The sequence below is a fragment of the Grampus griseus genome, assembly GCF_964374135.1.
Source record: "Grampus griseus genome assembly, chromosome: 14".
In the NCBI taxonomy this organism is placed as follows: Eukaryota; Metazoa; Chordata; class Mammalia; order Artiodactyla; family Delphinidae; genus Grampus; species Grampus griseus.
Window position 1 is genome coordinate 78,575,727 of NC_139008.1, and position 19,449 is coordinate 78,595,175.

General features: G+C 47.9%; 1 protein-coding gene across 3 annotated transcripts in view; it reads right to left on the reverse strand.

Annotated features, from left to right (window-relative positions):
- NFATC2 (nuclear factor of activated T cells 2) overlaps window positions 1-19,449 on the reverse strand; it is a gene marked incomplete at its 5' end in the record, with an annotated part of 156,240 nt that overhangs the window by 72,136 nt on the left and 64,655 nt on the right. For all 3 annotated transcript variants that reach the window (XM_082669737.1, XM_082669736.1, XM_082669738.1), the window contains 2 exons: window positions 4,183-4,355; window positions 5,316-5,518. In XM_082669737.1, the coding sequence (XP_082525863.1) occupies window positions 4,183-4,355; window positions 5,316-5,518 (376 nt within the window). The remainder of the gene's footprint in view (window positions 1-4,182; window positions 4,356-5,315; window positions 5,519-19,449) is intronic.

Here is a 19,449-nt window from a genome sequence, read left to right on the forward strand (position 1 = left end):
GTGATTCCAACAGGCAGCTAAGATTGCTCTGGATGGAGGTGACAGCATAGGCAGAAGCCTAGGCGCCAGAGGAAGATGCCCGTGCATTTGGGAATTGCAGAGCAGAGAGAAGAGTGAAGCCGAGAAATGCAGCTGAGGAGGTGTCGTGGGTTGAACTGAGCGCCATCAGGACTTCCTGCCCACCCAGAACCTCAGAATGTGACCTCATTTGGAAACAGGGTCTTCAATGATGTGAATAAGGTTGAAGATGAAATCATCCTGGATTGCGGGGTCCTAAACCCCATGAGAGTGTCCTTAGGAGAGAGAAAAAAGGGCACACAGAGAAGGCCACGTGAAGATGGAGGTAGAGATTGGAGTGATGTGTCTACAAGCCAAGGAACGCTGGTGATCGCCGGCCACCACCGGAGGAGAGGGGCCTGGAACAGACTCTCCCTCCCTCAGAGCCTCCAAGAAGGAACCAGTCCTGATGACACCTTGATTTAGGGCTTCTGGCTTTCAGATCTGTGGGAGAATCAATTTCTGTGGCTGGAAGGCTCCCAGGTGGTGGTAATTGTCTTCGCCAGCCCTGGGAACTCGCACAAGAGGGAAGCAAGGGTTCCACCAGCACAAGGGAACTTGGAGTTGAAGCTGAGAGCTCTCAGGAACCCAGGGGGTAAGGCGAACTGTCCTATTCCAAGGGTCCCAGACGAGGAAAGGCTGCCCACAGCTGGGACCGTGTGCAGGGTTTCTGTTGGGCAAGACAAGGGTGTTGCTTCCTGACCTCTTCCACGTTCTCCTCCAGGTGGGAGGAGGGTGGGGCAGTCTCCAGAGCTTGGGAGACAGAGAAGGTTCGAAAGAGTCTCCGCTGAGAATAGGGGAGGGAACTCAAAGGACCTCCCTGGCAACACTGAAGATCCGCTGGAAACAGAAAGCTAGAAACATGGGGTGTCCCTCTGTGCACAGGTGAGATGTGCCCTTGGGCACACAGGCCTATAATAAATAGAAGAGATCTGCCTTTCTAGCAAGTAACTCCACTTTCCAAAGAGTGGCCTCCAGTAGCTTGTTCCAGACTTTTCTACTAGATTCTGAGAACTCAACCTTGATCCCTGAGACGTCACGTAAAAGACACCTCCAAAGTAAATAAGTTAGGCTTGCAAATGAGCACCAGCCCACTGAGTGTTTTTCTTACCCACCTACCTTCCCCAAGGGGTGGACATGAAGTCAATGAGTCAACACATATTTACTGTACACGTACTGTGTTGATACGTGTCACAGACTAATTTGTCAACAAATACTGAATATCTCCCTAAGGATCAAACAGTCATTCAATTAGTCCATAAATGCTGATAGAACTGCCAGACAGAACAAAGAAGGAGATAAAAATGACAGAAGGCTCTGCCTTCTCTCCGCGAGAGGGAGGGTGGCCCATCGGTAGCTCCACTTGGTATTGCCAGAGAGGCTGCTGGTGCCGAAACCAAAAGAAGCTATTTCACAGAACTAGAAAGTTGGAGACTCTGCCTCTGCTCCCTACCGAGTAAAAATGAGTAAATCACCTTAACAAGAAATCACCTTACCAAGAAAGTCTCAGTTTCCTTATCTGTCAAAGCACAGTAGTTCAATCGGCCAAACACGTCTTTATAAGAATAGGAAAGCAAAAAACTGCTATGTTCAAAGTTCACGCAACTTTTAACACCCTGAGGATCTTGCTGGAGGTGCGTGCAACCAGTGATGACGCTTAAAGTCTCAGATTGACAGGAGATAGAATGACTTGAAGGACCCAAAGATGGAGAGAACAGGAGCTCCTATCAACGGTCCCTCCTGAGGCCTCCTGATCCCCACCTTGCTACAAACCACAGCCCCATCCTGGAGACTGAGTCATTTGCCAGAAAGGCAAGACCTTATCTTCTCAAAATCCCCCAAATCACTGAGGAAGAGCCTGAGTTTCCTTCCCCAAATGTCTTGAGATGTTCAAAACCAAGACCAGGGTGGGGCAGTCACCACGACTAGCACTTGGGGGACAGGGGTGGGGTCTGCTGGGCAGAGGAGGGGAATTCCTCCACTGTTTCTGTGATGATGTTTTTCAAACGCTTGTTCTCCTCTGTTGTCTGCTGTTGGGTCTTTCTCCTCTAACTTCAGAGCACAAACTCACCACCACATTCAGCCTGGTCCCCCATCCTGACTCACCAGCCTGGAAGAGATCACAGGCCTCCCTCATCCTTTTCCAAAGACCAATCAAGACCAAGTTCTGGTTTCTCTACCAAAGAGGGTCCGCCCTCTCCTCTTGCTGGCTGAAGGCCAGTCTTCCTCAATGCTTTCTGCATAAAATATTCATACTTTCCCTTTCCTAATTAGTGTCTAATTAAGACTACCTCTGATGAAACCAAGCCACGTGCAGTTCTCAGCTGACCTACAGAGTATTTTGACTTTGTTGTCGCTTTTCTTGAAAATCAGGAGATTATTGGTTTATCTTAAAAACAAAATCAGGGGCTTCCCTGGTGGCGCAGTGGTTGAGAGTCCGCCTGCCGATGCAGGGGACGTGGGTTCGTGCCCCGGTCCGGGAAGATCTCACATGCCGCAGAGCGGCTGGGCCCGTGAGCCATGGCCGCCGAGCCTGCGCGTCCGGAGCCTGTGCTCCGCAACGGGAGAGGCCACAACAGTGAGAGGCCCGCGTACCGAAAAAAAAAAAAAAAAAAAAAAAATCAGATTTGGCCACACTGAGTCGACACTCCCACATGGAAACACTGGCTGGATTTGGGTAACAGCAACCCATTTAGGTGGGGAATGTGCCACCCTGGCCCCCAGTCTCTACCACTACTACCCACCCAACCCACTCCACTCATGTCCACGACCTCCCTCGTCTCTGCAGGCAGCTGATTCTGTGACACCTAATTATGGTAAAATGTCCAGTAAAAAGGGGGGAAAAAAACCCTGAAACATAATTGAATATGGAACATTACTGTAAGAGCACAAAAATATTCTTAGAAGAACGAGACTTTTTAAAACTAATAAAAACAGCTTTTGTTTCTGGAACAATGCTGACTTCTTTCTTTATGCTTTTAAAAATGACTTCTCAACTCTCAAAAGCTGAGCAGACAATAAGCTTTGTCACATCTAACTACAAAATCCAACAACAAACTTGCCCAAAGTACCTAAGAATGATCTCAAAGTGATTTCTTCTTTTGAAGCCTAACGTAGCTGGGCCAGGTCTCTGCTCAGAGACCTTCCGAACAGCAGATCTTGGCCACTCTGTACTGGATTCTGAAAATCTTCTGCATCTTTGTGTGGGTTAGCTTACACCAGACTGTAAGCTCACTGACGACAGAGAAAACATCTTGCTCATCTGCAGGCCCCCAGCACAGCACCAGACACTGAGCAGATTCTCAGTAAACACCCAGGGATGGGCTGAGGGGGATGGGCTGTGCTGAGGGCGATGGGGACGTGTGGCTCCTGCATGCCAAAGCTCCTGCTCAAATCCCAGCCCTGCTGAGACACGTTACACTGCCCCTCACCTCTCTCCCTCCTCTTCTCTAAAATGGGCATCGTGACACCAGCCATTGCCCAGGACTGCTGTGAGTATTTAAAGAGTACTACACACTAAGCACTTAGCCTAGTGACCAGTGGAGTCACAGTGCGGTAAGCGAGAGCCACTGTGGTACTATTATTATTCTACTGAAAGAGAAGAGGAAAAAGGGACTTCCCTGGTGGCACAGTTGATGGGACTCTGCGCTCCCAATGCAAGGGGCCCGGCTCCGATCCCTGGTCAGGGAACTAGATTCCACATGCATGCCGCAACTGGGAGTTCGCATGCCACAACTAAGGAGACCGCCTGCCGCAACTAAGACCCAGAGCAACCAAACAAATAAATCTAAAAAAAACAAAGGGGGCACTAAGTACAGTGAACTCACTCCAACTGCATCTACCCTTTTTGAGACCAGCACAACACTTATACATTTCAAATCTTCTCAACTAAGCTGTAGACTACTTATCAGCCATCATTAGTTTTGACAGTAAACCCTCCACACGTAAAGAGAAGCAGAGAGAAACCCTGAAATGTGCTCTGTCTCTGGCCCCTTTGGTCATCTGGGGCCACCGCTGACCCCTGCGGGTCACACATTCTTGCTGGGCACCTTGCCCAGGCTACACTGCCCAGGGTCACATACACTGCACTTGCCAAAAACCGACCCTGCCCAGAACCCAACTTACAGCACTCGATGGGGTTAGATGCTATCTGCAAGGAGACGATCCTTCCGCTGGACTCTGGAATGTGCACCCGGAACACCAGCCTCACCCGCGTGTTCTTCCTCCCGATGTCCGTCTCGCCTTTCCGCAGCTCAATGTCCGCGTTCCGAAGCTTCAGGATCCCCGCACAGTCAATGCTGCCGGAAAGTCAAGAACCCCACTGACAACTGACCATCTCGGGGAGCAGGAAAGGTCACCCGCAAGGGGGGCGGGGCATTGCAATACACGGATACATTTTTCAGCCAGGAATTTAAACCAAAATGGGGGTAAAACGCAAAGTAATTAGCAAAATCCCCCAGTGGAAATTACCTCTCTAGGGAGATTCTGCATGCTTACTTTTCTACTCTCAAAAGTACCTGAAAAACTCAAAGACGCAACTGGGAAAAATTGATTATGGACTATGCAATAGTAAGAGTAGTCATATGGACATTAAATACCTTGATTTGATAAATGTACTGTGGTCCCGTAAGAGAGCATGCTTGCTCTTAGGAAATGCACGCTTAAGCATTTAAAAGTAAAAAGGCATGATGTCTGCAACTAACTCGCGACCGGTTCAGGAAAAAATAAAGAGGGGGGAGAAAAACAGTAATAAAGCAAATGTGGAAAATGTTAACAATTGGTAAACCTGAGCGAACAGTGTAACAGGAGTTCTTTGTACAATTCTCGCAGTTTTCATGTTTGAGATTATTCTCTAATAAAGTTTTTTAAACTCCGACACACGGGTGCAATGTTTCCCACAGTTTAGCCATATGCATATCCGCTCTGTGAGGTTAGACCTATCTGCATAGTTGTTTAATAATTTTAAGTCAAACAAATTTATAAATGTAAATAAATTTAGCCTCATCCCAAGCAACATAAACCAAAGATGCATAAGTATTCTTCCTCTCAATACACATGAAAAACATCCAGGTCTAGAACTTTTAAAATGGAGACTTTTAAAACAGAAACCTCTGTGGGTCCTTCACAAATTGGGAACCACTGTCTACGGTTGCTTCCATCAACTCCATCCTCCTCCCAAATCCCCGCCACTTGGCCCCATCACTTCCCCATGAAGACCCACTGCCCTCAGCCCTCAGCCCTCAGCCCCCAGCCCTTACGTTGCCCTCATGTTGTTTTTTGGCTCCAGTGGAATCTCCAGGACTTTGGTGTTGCCCACGATCTTCTCGTAGCTGGTGGTGGTGACGGTTTTCCCCGTGATCCGGTGTACCTGGTAGAAGGCATGGGGCTTAAGGATCCGCTCGTCGGCCGTCCCAATGAAGATCTGAAGCCCCAGCGGCTTGTTTTCCATGTAGCCATGGAGCTGAGGGGGAGAAAACAAAACCAAATTATTACAGCACCATTAACATACAGGGTATGGTGGCTACAGTCCAACAAACAAAAACATCAAAGAAGCTCATGAGCAGCAGAAAGAACACAGAATTGCTGCAATGTCTAGAGCCATGGAGAATTGGAAGCAACTTGCATGTCCAGCCAGAGGGGGCTGCTTGGATAAATTATAGGGATCCTCTTTAAAATGGAATATTAAGCAGCCCTGAGAAAGACTGTGATAGATCAGATTGCATTTATGGAGAAACAGCAGAAACTGTGCTTAATTGGTGACCGGGGGTCAGGGGGTGGCAGTGAGAAGAGAAAATAAGTGGAAACGATAAACCAGAGCTCTTGACAATGAGTTGCCTAGAAAGAAGGAACTTTCAGTTTTTATATGACTATATTCCAATTAACAAGTTAGATTTTATCATTTTAAAAAAGAAAGAGCAAGACAAAAGTACCGTCATCTAAACTGATAGAAAATTAAAGACTGGAAGAAAATATGTGTAATGTATAACATGCAAAGGATTAATGCATACAATACATAAAGAGTGCCTACAAGTGAATACGCGAAGGACAAGACTCCTGGCCATCCTATTGAAAATCGAGTCCTACCCCCATGGCTGTCCCTAGCTCCTTTCCCTTCTTTTTAATCCCATAAAATATACTATATATTTTCTCAATTCCTTTTGCTTGGGTCTTTCTTCTACAACTAGACTATCACCTCATTGAGGGCAGGGATGTCTATTTATTTAACTTGCCACAGAATCCCTAGCATCTAGAATAATTTTTGGCACACAGTAGGCATTCTAGTACGTATCTGCTGAATGAATCAATAATGAATTTTTCAACAGAAAATTGGACAAGAGATTTGAACAGGCAATTCACAGAAAAACAAAGAAAAGCATAGAAAAGATGTTCAACTTGCCTTGTAAACAGGAAAATACAAATTAAACAACTATGAGATATCATTTTTTGCCCATTAGATGGGCACCCATGTAGATATTTGATCATATCAAGTGTTTTGGAGGCTGTGAGGACACAGACACTCTCCCATAGCTGATAGGAACATAAACTGGTATAACTATTTTTGGAGTAGCAGTTATTAATATTAAAAATACATATTCCCTATGACCTAATAAATCCACTTCTCAGTATGGACCCCAGATGAAATGCTGTGCATGCAGGAGATATGCACAAAAATGTTTACTAACACGCAGAGAAAAATGAACAATTAGTTTCATCCATCAGGCTTATGAGTAATACATGTCCAGGCTATGAAAGACTACAACAGTTAAAAAACCAGTATGGTAAAGATCCATGAACTTCACCCGGAAGATCTAAGACATACTATTAAAAAAGAAAAGCAATTCGTAAAAAAAAACATGGATAGCAGGATACAACTTATTTTTTTTAATGCTGAATGTTTCGATCCATTCATTTATACTCATGTAAATGCAATAGGAAAAGGTGTGGAAGGATGCGCTCCAGACTGACCACATCATGATCACTTCTAGGGATGCAGGAGATCAAGGTTGAGAAGGTGATCAAAGAGGAATTAACTTCATCCACAAAGTTACAGGCAGAAGAGCTGCCTGGAAACTTGTGGAATTTAACATTGGTTTTGAAAATTATACATAAGAAAAGAAAAACGGATGTTGAGCTAAGAGTCAGAAGGTGGGTTCCTGTCTTGCCACTCCCCAGCTGAGAAATGCTGGGCAAATCATGTAATCCTTCTGCGCCTCTGCTCCTTCCTCTGCAAACAGGGCGGAAGCGGGGTTATGACAAGTGACAACTCACTGAGACCCCACCCTTCCACAGAGTTCTACAAAATTTCAGTAGGATCTCCAGTCAAATGCCCAGAACCAAAGGCTCCAGGGCAATAGATAATCACACATGGTCTAGAACTGCACTGCCCAGTATAGCAAGCAATACAAAAATTTAATTGAAAGGTCAGTTTCTCAGTCACATGAGCCGCACCTTCCAAGCGCTCAATGGCCACAAATGGCTGGTGCCATAATGAACGGCACAGATACAGGACGTTTCCATCATCGAGAAAAGGTCTTTCAGACGATGCTGGTCCAGAAAGATGGTGTTCTCTTGTGCCCCTCTAAACACTGGACCAAGAGGCGAGCTAAGGGTGGAGCAGAGCCAGATGGCAACCTTCTTCATAACCTGCCAGGCTGACACCTACAACATTTACATAAGCGTCTGATACACACCGGAGAGGCACCCTGGGGCAAAGGTGGAAGTGAAGTCAGTCTGTTATCTTTCTCCCCCATGCAAACTGAAGAACAGGTACTGTTCTTGAGAAAAATCAAAGGAGGAAGGGCAGCTTCGAGGACAGATTCTGTTTTTGTTGTTCTTGCTTTGCATTTGGACCCAAGATACATATCTTTCCTCACCTCCTGTCCTGGATTTATCAGGAGGTGGTAAACACAGTATCATCAGAATCAAGGAGAAGAGCAGGTAGGATAGAGAGTGACCCTAATGGTCTGAGGTTCCTTCCTCCTTCCCGGGATCTAAGAGCAGAAATTGCAGGCTGCATGTACTCAGGGTAAACAGCCAGAGAACACCTGGGGATAAAATCCGTCACATCCCAAAGGAGTCCAGCCACCTCTAGTCCCCTCCCCTGATGGTACACTAGTCCAAGCCGCTACTGCCTCTCCCTGGAGTGACCACCACTGCTCCCTAACTGACCTCTTGCTGGTCTTTCACAGAATAGCCCTCTGATCTTTAAAAAATGCAAAGCAGACCCAGACGTTCCCCTGCTTACAACCCTCCAAAGACTTCCTGTGGCCGGCGAATAAAATCCAAACTTGGTACCATGGTCTATGAGGCTTCCAACAGCCCAGCCTCTGTCTTCCAGCCCTTCCACCCCATTAGGCTCCTGCCAGCACCAGCCATCCTTCTGTTCCCTGAGCACACCAAGCTCTCTCCGACCTCAGGGCCTTTGCACAGCCATCTTCTCTGCTGGCATACTCTTCCACTGGTACATTTAGCTCTCAGATCTTCAGGTCTTTCCCAAACCACATTAGTTACATACACCCAGTGCCGGAGCCAGCTATTCCACCCTTGTAGTTGCTTAAATTTTCAGGAATTTTAAGAGCCATTAGACATTACTTTGATAGCCTGAAATTAGCCACGATGAGAATATTTACACCACAAAAAGTGCTAAATGCTACAAATCGGGGCTTTTTCTAGAGAAGCAGATGTTAAACATTCACTGACACACCACAGGAATAGTTACTTCGTTACCATCTGGAATTTTCTTGTTAGTTGTTAATTTGCTTAGTATCTCTCTTTTCCACTTGAACAGGAAGTCCATGGTAGGAGAAAGCGTGTTTGTTTTGTTCGGTGTGATCAATAAGCATGTGGAATCAATGGTCACCAGCAACAACCGGGCAGCAGCTAAGTGTACACCGTCCCCAGGCCAAGCACCACACTCAACGTTTTACATGTATCACAACAATTCTAGGTAGGAGGGGCCCATTTTATAGATGAGAAAACTGAGGCTGGCAAAGTCCTGGCAACTTGCCCCAGTGGACACTGTTAGTACAGGGCAGGGCCAGGATGCGGACTCCGGGCCTTCAGGCTCTAAGTCCATTCCCAGCGTGCTGTCTGTGCCCTTGGCGTCTGACAGACTCACAGCTGCTCTCTGATCTACAACTACAGCTCAGAAAGTGCAGATTACGTTCTCAAAGGAAACACGAGCAAGTGCGAAATTATAAGATCAAGAGTGCTCTTCCTGCTGAACAAGAAGGGGCGGGGGCAGGGGAGGAGGAAGGGAGATGGAGGGAGCCAGAGAAACAGGCAACAGCAACCAAGATAAACAACGCTGCCCCTCAAGAGAAGAACCCACTTCTTTAAGCGGGAACTTTGTGTGTCCCGGGCTGAGCAGCCCCTAGTTGAGCTGGACTAGCTGATGCCATGTGAGCAGATGGAACCCACCTCACCCTCGTGAGTGCCCCCTCCCACGTAAGACAGGTCTCTGCTGTCAGAGGGCGTGGTAGAGCAGGAAGGAGAAAGGATTTCACGTTTGGTCAGACGTACCCAGCTCTCAGTCCAGGCCCTGCTTCTTATCAGCAGCTGTGTGACCTCAGAGCAGTGACTCCACCTCTCTGAGCCTCCATTTGCTCCTATAAAACAGGGACATCACTTCCCACTGCCCAGGGCTCTTTGAAGGCTAAAGAAGATGACCTTTATAGGGCCCCAAAGCCCAGCACACAGGAGGTACCCATGAAACGAGGATTCTCCTTGTCATCGGAGGCTGATGCAAATCAAAACACGGAGGTGATAGGACGGAACTGAATGGAGAAGTGAAGAATGAATGTGAAATACCCACGAGGTGAAAAACAACCCCAAACATCCTGATGTGTGGTGAAACCCAGGCACTCATTCCCTCATCTCTGTGGGCAGCTGAAGAGCCCCTGACGTGGAGGGCTGGGAGGAGGGGGGTGGGGGAAGAAACCACACCATCTAGCGTGAAAAAAACACTTCCCCTCCGATCCCCACCCTCCCCTTCCCTGAAGGTGGCAGAAGATGACCAGAGCGTGTGCATTCTGGAGGAGGCTTGCCAGCTCTCCGGAGGTTTGATAAGACCCTATGGCTATTTACTTGCCTCTCCAAAAACTGAGTGATTTGGGTCTCGCAAACAGAACCTGATGCCTTGGGATGGCATGACCTGCCCTCAAGGTCTCAAATGCCCCATTGCCCCCATTTTAGGAAGACCTGGGTCTCGAGGCCTCTTTCCAGGCTTCTTCAAAGATAAGGTCATCTCAGGAGCATGGCAAGCAGGGTGGCCTCCCAGCCATAGCAGACTCCCGCCTGCCCACACATTGGAACCTAGAAGCTCAAGGTCAGCCAACCTCCAAAGCACAAGAGGCTCCACCTCCTGCAGCCAGGGTGAGAGCAAAAGTCTTCTGCTTTTCGCAGAAAATTTCCCAAGCAGTCTACAAGATTCCAGGAAGAAGGGGTGCTTCTGGGGCACATCATGAGGGCCTGCCGCACAGCTAGGGGGTGTCAGAGCTGATTTAATCTGCACAGCAACACACGGAAGGAAAAGCAAGGTGATCCCTTTTCTGGGTGAGAAAGCCAAGGCTCAGCGGGGTTAAGTGACTTGCTCATGACCCTAAGCTCCAAAGCCATCGAGTGGAAGCTCAGGGATGTGGCCAGATTTGCTTCCCCGGTGTCGCAGCTGCCTCCTGACGCTCCCAGATGCTGGACTATATATATTACGACAGGCAGGTCCATCCCACCAGCTCAGCCAAAAGAACCCAGACTTGAAATGGTCTCCACATCTCAGAGACCCCCCGTTTCCCAGAGAAAGCGCATCAGAACCACGCCTGCCCCCAAATTCAAGCTCTGCCCCCTCTTAGCAGCAACTGAACTGTCCTGAGGCACAGGTACATGTGGATACTTGCTTTCCCTTCGTCTTGTTATAAAAGTTATAAGGGTTCATCATTCATTGCAGAAAAAATAGACAATATAAAAATATATATATTATAGAGAAAATACTCTCTCAAAATAAATAAGCACTTTAGTGTACATCCTTCCAGACGCTTCTTCTAGGCACTTCGAGAAACATATCTGGGATTCTATTTCAGATATTGTTTCCACTTAACAATATAATGTGACCATTGCCCTTTGTCATTAAATGTTGTCCACTGGGACAATCTCAAATAACTGCATAGTATCTCCCTGGGCTTAGACTGGCACAAGGCAAGTGAGGTTCCCCGGGCACATGGTTTAAGGAGGCACCGGCTCTCAGGGCTGTGCAAATGTTATCTGAGTACCTGAAAGTGAGTGCTACCTTAAATTTTGCCCTGCCCTGCATCCCTTGTTTCCATCCTATGTTTGGACTCACAGCTTAACCTCTACAGTTGGGCATTTAGGTTGTTCAAACATTCCCCATTATATAATGTTGCAATGAGAACCCATAAATGACACTTCCTTGAAAACAATTTTTCTATCAACTCTGTTCAGAGTTTTTAAATACTCTCAGATGGATGGGGCTGCCATCAAATCTGAAACGTGGGATTGATTTTCAAAATGGCAACAGGCCAAGGAAACTGTTTTGAATTTTACTAAAATCAAACTTTAACAATGTTAAGTAGCATTTTTTTGTTGAATCTGGAATATTAGGAAATTGGTATCGTCCTCAAATATTACATTGTGAAAGAAGGGAAAAGCCCATGGGGATGTTTTATTGTAATTCCCAACTGCCACACAGCACGCAGGGAGAAAGTTTTTTACAAATACACGTGGATCTCAAATTCTGCCTTTACTTTTGGATGCAAAAATTGCAGAACATAGCTGCTACCCCAAGCCCACTCCCATCTCACTCTCTCTCTCTCTCTCTCTCTCTCTCTCACACACACACACACACACACACACACGCGCGCACACACACACACACACACACACACACACACCAGGAAAACTACTCCATGATTTTACTCTTATCTCAGCATTACATATCCATCTAATGGGCACATATTAACAACATCATTAAAAACCCTAATTCATGATAACTCCCTCCGCCTCACCTCCATATCGGATCCACCTCAGAGTCCTGTCAATTTGATTTCCTACAGTGCACTCAAATCCATCACCATTTCCACATCCATCACTTCCACCCTAGTCCAAACTACGACTATTTCTCTCCTAAAGAGTTTCCCTGCATCCCCTCCGGTCCCCACCCACGACTTTCTACCCTGTGGCCAGAATGACCTTTTATGAACTCCCAGCTCCCACTGACGACACCACCATGTGCGATCTGACCCCACCTCACATCACACCCCGACCCCCTTACCAGGGGTTCTCTGTGTCTGATCTTTCAGAAACAATCCCCCAGTCACCGTCTCCACCACCTCTGCCCTAGGTAATTCCTAGTCATACCACAGAATGTGACTCAAATACTATTTCCCAAAAAAAGTCTTTCCTTGCTCCCCGGACAAGGCGGGGCCTCCCAGCAATAGTCTTCTTTGTTATATTTCTCATAATTGCAAGACATAATTAGGTGTCCAATTAATTGTGGCGTGCCTGTCCCCTTTCCATCCTCCTAAAGTTCCATCAACAACTCAACTGCCCTTTTACAGAAGAGGAAACGGAGGCTCAGAGACATGAGGTCCCCAACCAAGCAAGCAGCAGTGCAGGGATTTGAACCCAGCTCTGACGCCAGGAGAAATATTTCCTTCATCTGCTCTATGTGCGACTGATGCAAATGACAGAACAAGGGTGCCAACCAGGTAAAACCTGACCTGGTTGAAATATGTAAACCTAAGAGCAGAGCCCACAGAAACAGGGTGTACCCAAACCTGTGATAGACAATTTTGCAGTTATTTTTCAAAATTACAAATGTACACTCCCTTTGCTGTAGTAATTCCACTACTGGTAAGTGGGTTATCCCATGGATGCCCTGGCAGATGTGCAGAGAAAAACTAATGACAAGGTTATTCAATGCAGCGCTCTTTAAAACAGCAAAATATTGGAAACGACCTAAGGTCCATGAAAAGAGTACTGGTTAAATCAGTATTGGGATATTACAGAGTATAATACTGTTCTTAAAAAAAAAAAAGAACGAGTATGCTGGGGACCAGCATGACAGTGAATATGAATGGCAACCCCTGGAGTTGTGCACTGCACAATCTGGGCAACCACATGGGGCACCCTAAGGAAGCTTTTTATATAGCAATATAGAATAATCTCCAAAATACACCATAACCGTGAGAACAAATGTATGTGTTTTTAAGGTGGAGAAGGGATGTATGTGTGTGTGTGTGTGTGTGTGTGTGTCCAAAATAAAAGTAGAAAAGAAACCAGGTCTTGTTTTAAAATGCCCACTGGACTTTGATCATTCCCAGTAAGGAGCTCTGTTGTCCCATGACTCCATGGTTGTAGCTCCCCTAAACCCAATATATTGGTTAAAATTCAACTCAAATGAATGTATACCACAAAAATAAAGCCAAAATATTCATTCAAAGAAAGAGACACCCCCCCCCCCCGGTCTGCTTTTCTCTTTGTAAACCTTGACATTTCTTTTAAGGAACACAAAGAAGGTAAACTAAAGGGATGAAGGTACAAATGCATGTGCAACGTCCCATCCCATCCTGTAAGAAAAGTCAAGACCCAGGACCCACCCACAGAAACGTCAAGAGCAGGAGTCCAAGGTGGAGGCCTTCAGCAAAGGAAGAGGCAGGCAGAGGTGCCAGCAGGGTCCCTTCGAGTTAAGGGTATGGGGCCCACACCAACAGAGAAGCAAACCGCACACCACATCCACTGGAGCAGCAAGTCTTGGTGGCTCAGCGTTTGAAATCCAGCGAGAATCTGCTTCTCGCAAGCCCGATTACCACCACTAGGGTCTCAGCTACCATCATCTCTTGCCTGGACCATTGCAGTAACCTCCTTCCAGGGTCTCCCTGCTTCCATCCTTGCCCACCTCTTCTCCTCCCCGCTCCACATGACCTTCTGCACACAGCAGCTAGAATGATCTTTAAGACTGTACATTAGATCTTGTTGCTCCTCTACTCAACCACCGCTCCCACCCACCCCGCCACAGCAAACATCTTTTTTTTTTTTTTTTTTTTTTGGCGGTACGCGGTCCTCTCACTGTTGTGGCCTCTCCCGTTGCGGAGCACAGGCTCCGGATGCACAGGCTCAGCGGCCATGGCTCACGGGCCCAGCCGCTCCGCGGCACGTGGGATCCTCCCGGACCGGGGCACGAACCTGTGTCCCCTGCATCGGCAGGCGGACTCTCAACCACTGCGCCACCTGGGAAGCCCACAGCAAACATCTTTTTCGGATCAAAAAGCCAATGTCTTTAACGTGACTCAGAAGATCCTATAGGATCTGAACCGTCTCCTCCATCTCCAACCCTCCCTCCCCACTCCCTCCACTGCAGCCACACCGGCCCCGTTGTCCTCAGACAAGCCACGCACACCAGGCACGCTCCAGCCTCAGGGTCTCAGCACGAAGCGCTCCCTGTGCTTGGTGCACTCATGCCGCATCCTCCCAGGGCTCATCCTCCTTGTCGCTCAAACCTCTCCCCAAACGATCCCGTATCAGAGAGCCCTTCCCCGACCACTCATCCCAACACGGCCCCCAACGCCCATCTCACTCTTCACCTACCCACCCTGCTTTATGCTGCAACAGCCATTTACCGTAGCCTGCTGTTGCGTGATATATTTATTTGATTTTTTTCCCTTCTCCGGTCCCTCCCTGACTAGAGCAGCAGCAGCTTACCTGTCTGGCTCACAGAGGCATGTGCAGTGCCTAGAACACCACGCAGGTGCTCAACACGTGAGCGACCCTAGGAGGGAGGGGAGCCCCACCAGCGGGGTCTGAGTGGCTATCATCCCTCCGGACCCTCCCCTCCGCCATGACGAAGGGCGGTTGTGCTGCCCACGGCAGCTAGCTTCCAGGCCCACAGCGAACACTGTGTCCTGCTCAGCGTGCACAGGACTCGGCTGGTGAGACAACCGACACCGGGACTCCCCTGCTCCAAGGAGAGGTGACAGCATCTCCAGGGTGTGATGGAAGAGGGGCCCCACGTCTGCTTTCTCACCCAAGCGGGGATCCCGCTGGCCGGATATGTCTTCAGCCTCGCAGGGAGACCTCTGTGACCAGACGCCTCTCTGCTAGCGTCACATTCTATTTTATTATTGTATTTTATTTTTTATTTAACTTGAGGTAGAGTTGATGTATAATATTCAAGTTTCAAGTGTACAACATAGTGATTCACAATTTTTAAAGGTTGTCTTCCATTTATAGTTATTATAAAATATTGGCTCTGTTCCCTGTGTTGTACAATATATCCCTGTAGCTTGTTTATTTTATACCTAGTAGTTTGTACCTCTTAATCTCCCCTACCCCTGTCTTGCGCCTGCCCGCTTCCACAGGGCCACGTTTTAAAAATCACATGGCGAGCCATAAAAAGAGAATGAGACACTTTGCACGGGCTCGAAAACAAAACAAGTCAGTCTCTCTCAGTATTCTAAATTAAGAATCAAGTCATTCTATATTTCTCACATCACTGGAAATTAAAAACAGACATATCTACCGCAGAGCAAGCACGATGACTGAAGAGAGAGGCTTGATGGCCTGAAACATGCTAAATTTGTTTCCAATTACCATGTCCACATTTGAAACCCCAAGGAAGCCATAGAAAACAGAGTGGCGAGATCAGAGACAGGCACATTAGCCTAATGGGATTCAGGACCCAGTGCTGTACTGCATTCTACTCTCCCCACAGCACCGCCCCCCAGGGGTCTCTGAACAAAGAAACTGGATCACTTTGCCCCCTCCCTCCTGGAGACACCAACTTTCCCTTCTCCGGTCCCACCTGCCCCACTGTACTCTCAGCCCCCTGCTTCGGGTCCACTCAACAGAAATGTCAGGAAAAAAAAGAAAAAAAAGAAATGTCAGCTCCCCACCAGCATCCCCATCCCGACCAACTATCTCTCCAGGCCAAGGAGTGACTGAGTCATAGAGGAGATGAGTCTGGAAGTGCTGGACTGAAATATGCGAGCCTTCTCGGAGTGGACCTTTGGAAGGAGTTTTGGTTTTTTGTTGCTTTAAGAAGCCAAACGAATACTTTTCACATCTTCTCTCTGTCCCATGCCTTGGGTAGAACCAATGTAACACGGAGATTAAGAGCATGGGCCCTGGAGAAGCCAGACCATCTGGGGTTACATCCTGGCACGGCACTGACTCTGTCGTGGTAGGGAAGTTAGTTTACCTCTCCGGGCCTCAGTTTCTTCATCTGTATATGGGACTAATGACAACGTCCCCTCACTGGGTTGCTGGGAGGATCAAGTGAGTGACACACAAAGCAGGTTGTAGGCGTTCGATCAATATCAACTTTCACAAACATTCTTTCACCTATGGCTGGTGACTCTGGACAATGAAATTCCTCCCTCTAGTCTAAGTTCTTGGAGGAAATCATCTTGAAGGTTATCTTTCGGCTCTAACGTGTGATACTCTTCAGGTGCATTTAGAAAATCCAAATGCCTCATCACAGTCTACAAAACCCTGCATGATCTGGCCCTTGCCCACGTCACCAACTTCATCTCCCCGACCCTGGTCCAGCCACACGGGCCCCCTTGCTGCTCCTTAAACAGGCTGAGTTTGCCCCTACCACAGGGCCTTTGCACTTGCGCTCCCCCAGCCTAGAACACTCTTCCCTCAGGTCTTCCCATGGCTGGTAATCCCCTGATTCTTTAGGTCTTAGCCTAAATTCAGGGCCTTCTTTGAGCAGCCTGGCTAAAGCAGAGGCTAGGCTCCCCACTGTCGCGCCATCATTCCTGCTGATTTCCTTCGAGAAGCGTTATCTTATACATTTGCTCATCGCTGACTGTCTGTCCTCCCCACCCCAGCCCCTGCTAGAATGAAAGCTTATTCATCACCGCGTCCCAGCACCTTGAATAGTACCTGGCATATAGCAGATGTCCAACAAATATTTGCTGAGTAAATAAATGAACAGATTAATTTTCAGGTTCCTATGTGGCTCAGCATACTGCCAAGTGATTCATCCTCCAGTGACCCTGAGAAAGGAGGCTTATTCATGTCTAGAAGAGAATCCCCATGTTTGGAGTCTGCATGAATTCACTACCACTTGAGCCAGTCTGCAGGAATGTGTCTCACCGTGAAAGAGACATATTATACCAGGCTAATTCCATTGGAAGTCAAAGAGGACACAAGCTCAGGCTGGAACAATGAAGTGTACAATCTCTTCTCTAGCAGCATTTAGGAATGGACACAGGGAGAGACTGAGTCGAAAGTACAATGACTCGGCAGCCTCTTGGAGGTGGTGAGGAAAGGTGAGGCACGGGCAACGCCCTCTGCCACCTGTGCGTTCACCCAAAGACCAGACAACAGGAGAGACTATGCTTCAAAAACATTTCTCCACGAGTCTCTCGCTCAGGGCCCCAACCTGATACTGAGGAACAAAGCGTCTGATGTCTGCATGGGACCTGGTCTCTGGGAGAAGAAGGGAAGAGGGGAGAAACTGAGTCCCCCTGGAGGGAGCAATTGAGGACTGAAGGCAGCTCATGAAAACCTGGTGCACCTATCTGACCCTGACCAGTGGTACCCAACATGGCAGTGTGAACACCCAAGGATGCTGGGATGAGAATCCCACAGCCGGCTCCAACAGCAGCACCTCTGAACACTTGGATAAAACATCCCAAAGAAACTGCAGCTCAGCCTCACATAAATGTTCCACCAAAGACAGGGTCATCTGGGCGAGGCATAAACTTTGGCCCTTCCTCCTTCCCTTGGGCCAAAAGCTGAAAAAGAACCCAGAGATGGTGAAGAGGGAAAAGCCAGGACTTGTGAAATGCAAGACAGCCAGCTGAGCCAGTCAAGGCCTTCAAAAGCTGAGTTATTCCCAATCAAATGACACACCTCTCCCCCCCCCACCCCAAAGGCCACGCAGGTCTCTCTGGATCCAGACCAAAAATTCTGAGTCACTTTTGCCACAAAGGGGAAAAAAAGGAGAAGGCAGACGTGATGTGTACCTTTCCGCACGCTATTTTGGGATTTTAATATCCAATTTCTTTCGTTTCAAAGGGTGGGTTTTTGGAGGGTTCTGCATAACTTTTGTACCGTGCACAGGCGAGACAGCGCGGAGACAGGCCTCTGCCGGTGACCTGGGGAGAGGCGGGGCCCCTTTGGCAGAGCGGCAAGTCGCATCATCCAGGAACAAGGAGCCCGTTCTTGTGCGGAGCCGCTCGGGGGCGGCTTTCATAACATGATGGAAGCATGTGGGCCGATCCGATCTGACTCACCTCTTTCTGGAGGCAGCTCCGCGCTCATTCACTCATTCGTTTATTCATTTATTCATTCATTGAGCAGAGGGCCTCTCAGGGAAGGGTCGCTAAACTGAAAGCTGTTCTCACAACAATGACTACGCATCCCCTGGGTGAAGAATCGGGTACCTCTCTGGATGGATGGTGACACCTGGGATTATCGTTATCTCACAATTTGTTTAAGATGTGGGGTAAAAAAACAAAACCAAAACTAGTGAATCAGGATTTTTCAGCCTCAGCACTGTTGCCTAAGGTTGATTTGGGGGCCAGCTCATGCTCTGTGGGGGCCTGTCCTGTGCACTGGAGGGTGTTTAGCAGGGTCTCTGGTCTCTACCCACAAGATGCCAGTAAACTGCTCCCCCGCCCAACCCAGTTGTGTTGATCAGAAATGTCTCTGGACATTGTCAAACGCCCTCTGAGGGACAAAATCACCCCACTTAGGACCATTCTTCAATTACACTGACATTTGTGGGGAAGGGCCTTTTTCTGCAGAAAATCTGTATTGGAACCCTATCCGCAGTCCATCAGAAAGTGCAATTGGCAGAATCTTCAAAGGGCACCTCTAATCCTTCAATCTCTCACCTTCTCTTCCACCTTCCCTGGGTCCCAACACCACCATCTCTTGCCCAGACCACTGCACCCACCCCCTTGATAATCTCCCTGCCTTTCTCTTGCCCTCCTCCTACCACACCATCCTAAATACTTTCTGTACAAGCAGCCAGAGGGATCTTTTTAAAGCAAATCAGATCACATCACTGCTCTACTTAAAACCCACCAATGGTTTCCCGGTGCATAAAGAATAAAGTTCAAATTCCACGCCCCGCAAGGTCCTGCATCATCCAATTCCTTCTTCTCTCTCCAGCTTTAACTCCTACTGCTCCTTCCCTCGTCCACTACAGGCAGCCACACAGGCCTCCTTGTCAGTCCTCAGACACCCAAGCTCTCCTGCCTCAGGGCCTTTGCACATGCTGTTCGCTCTATAGGGAAGGCTCTGTCTCTGGTTCTCATCCGACTGACTGCTTACTGTCATTCAAACATCAACTTAAATGAACCCATGCCTGGAGAGGAATCCCCTGACAATGCCAATATAAAGTAAACCACCTCTCCAGGTATT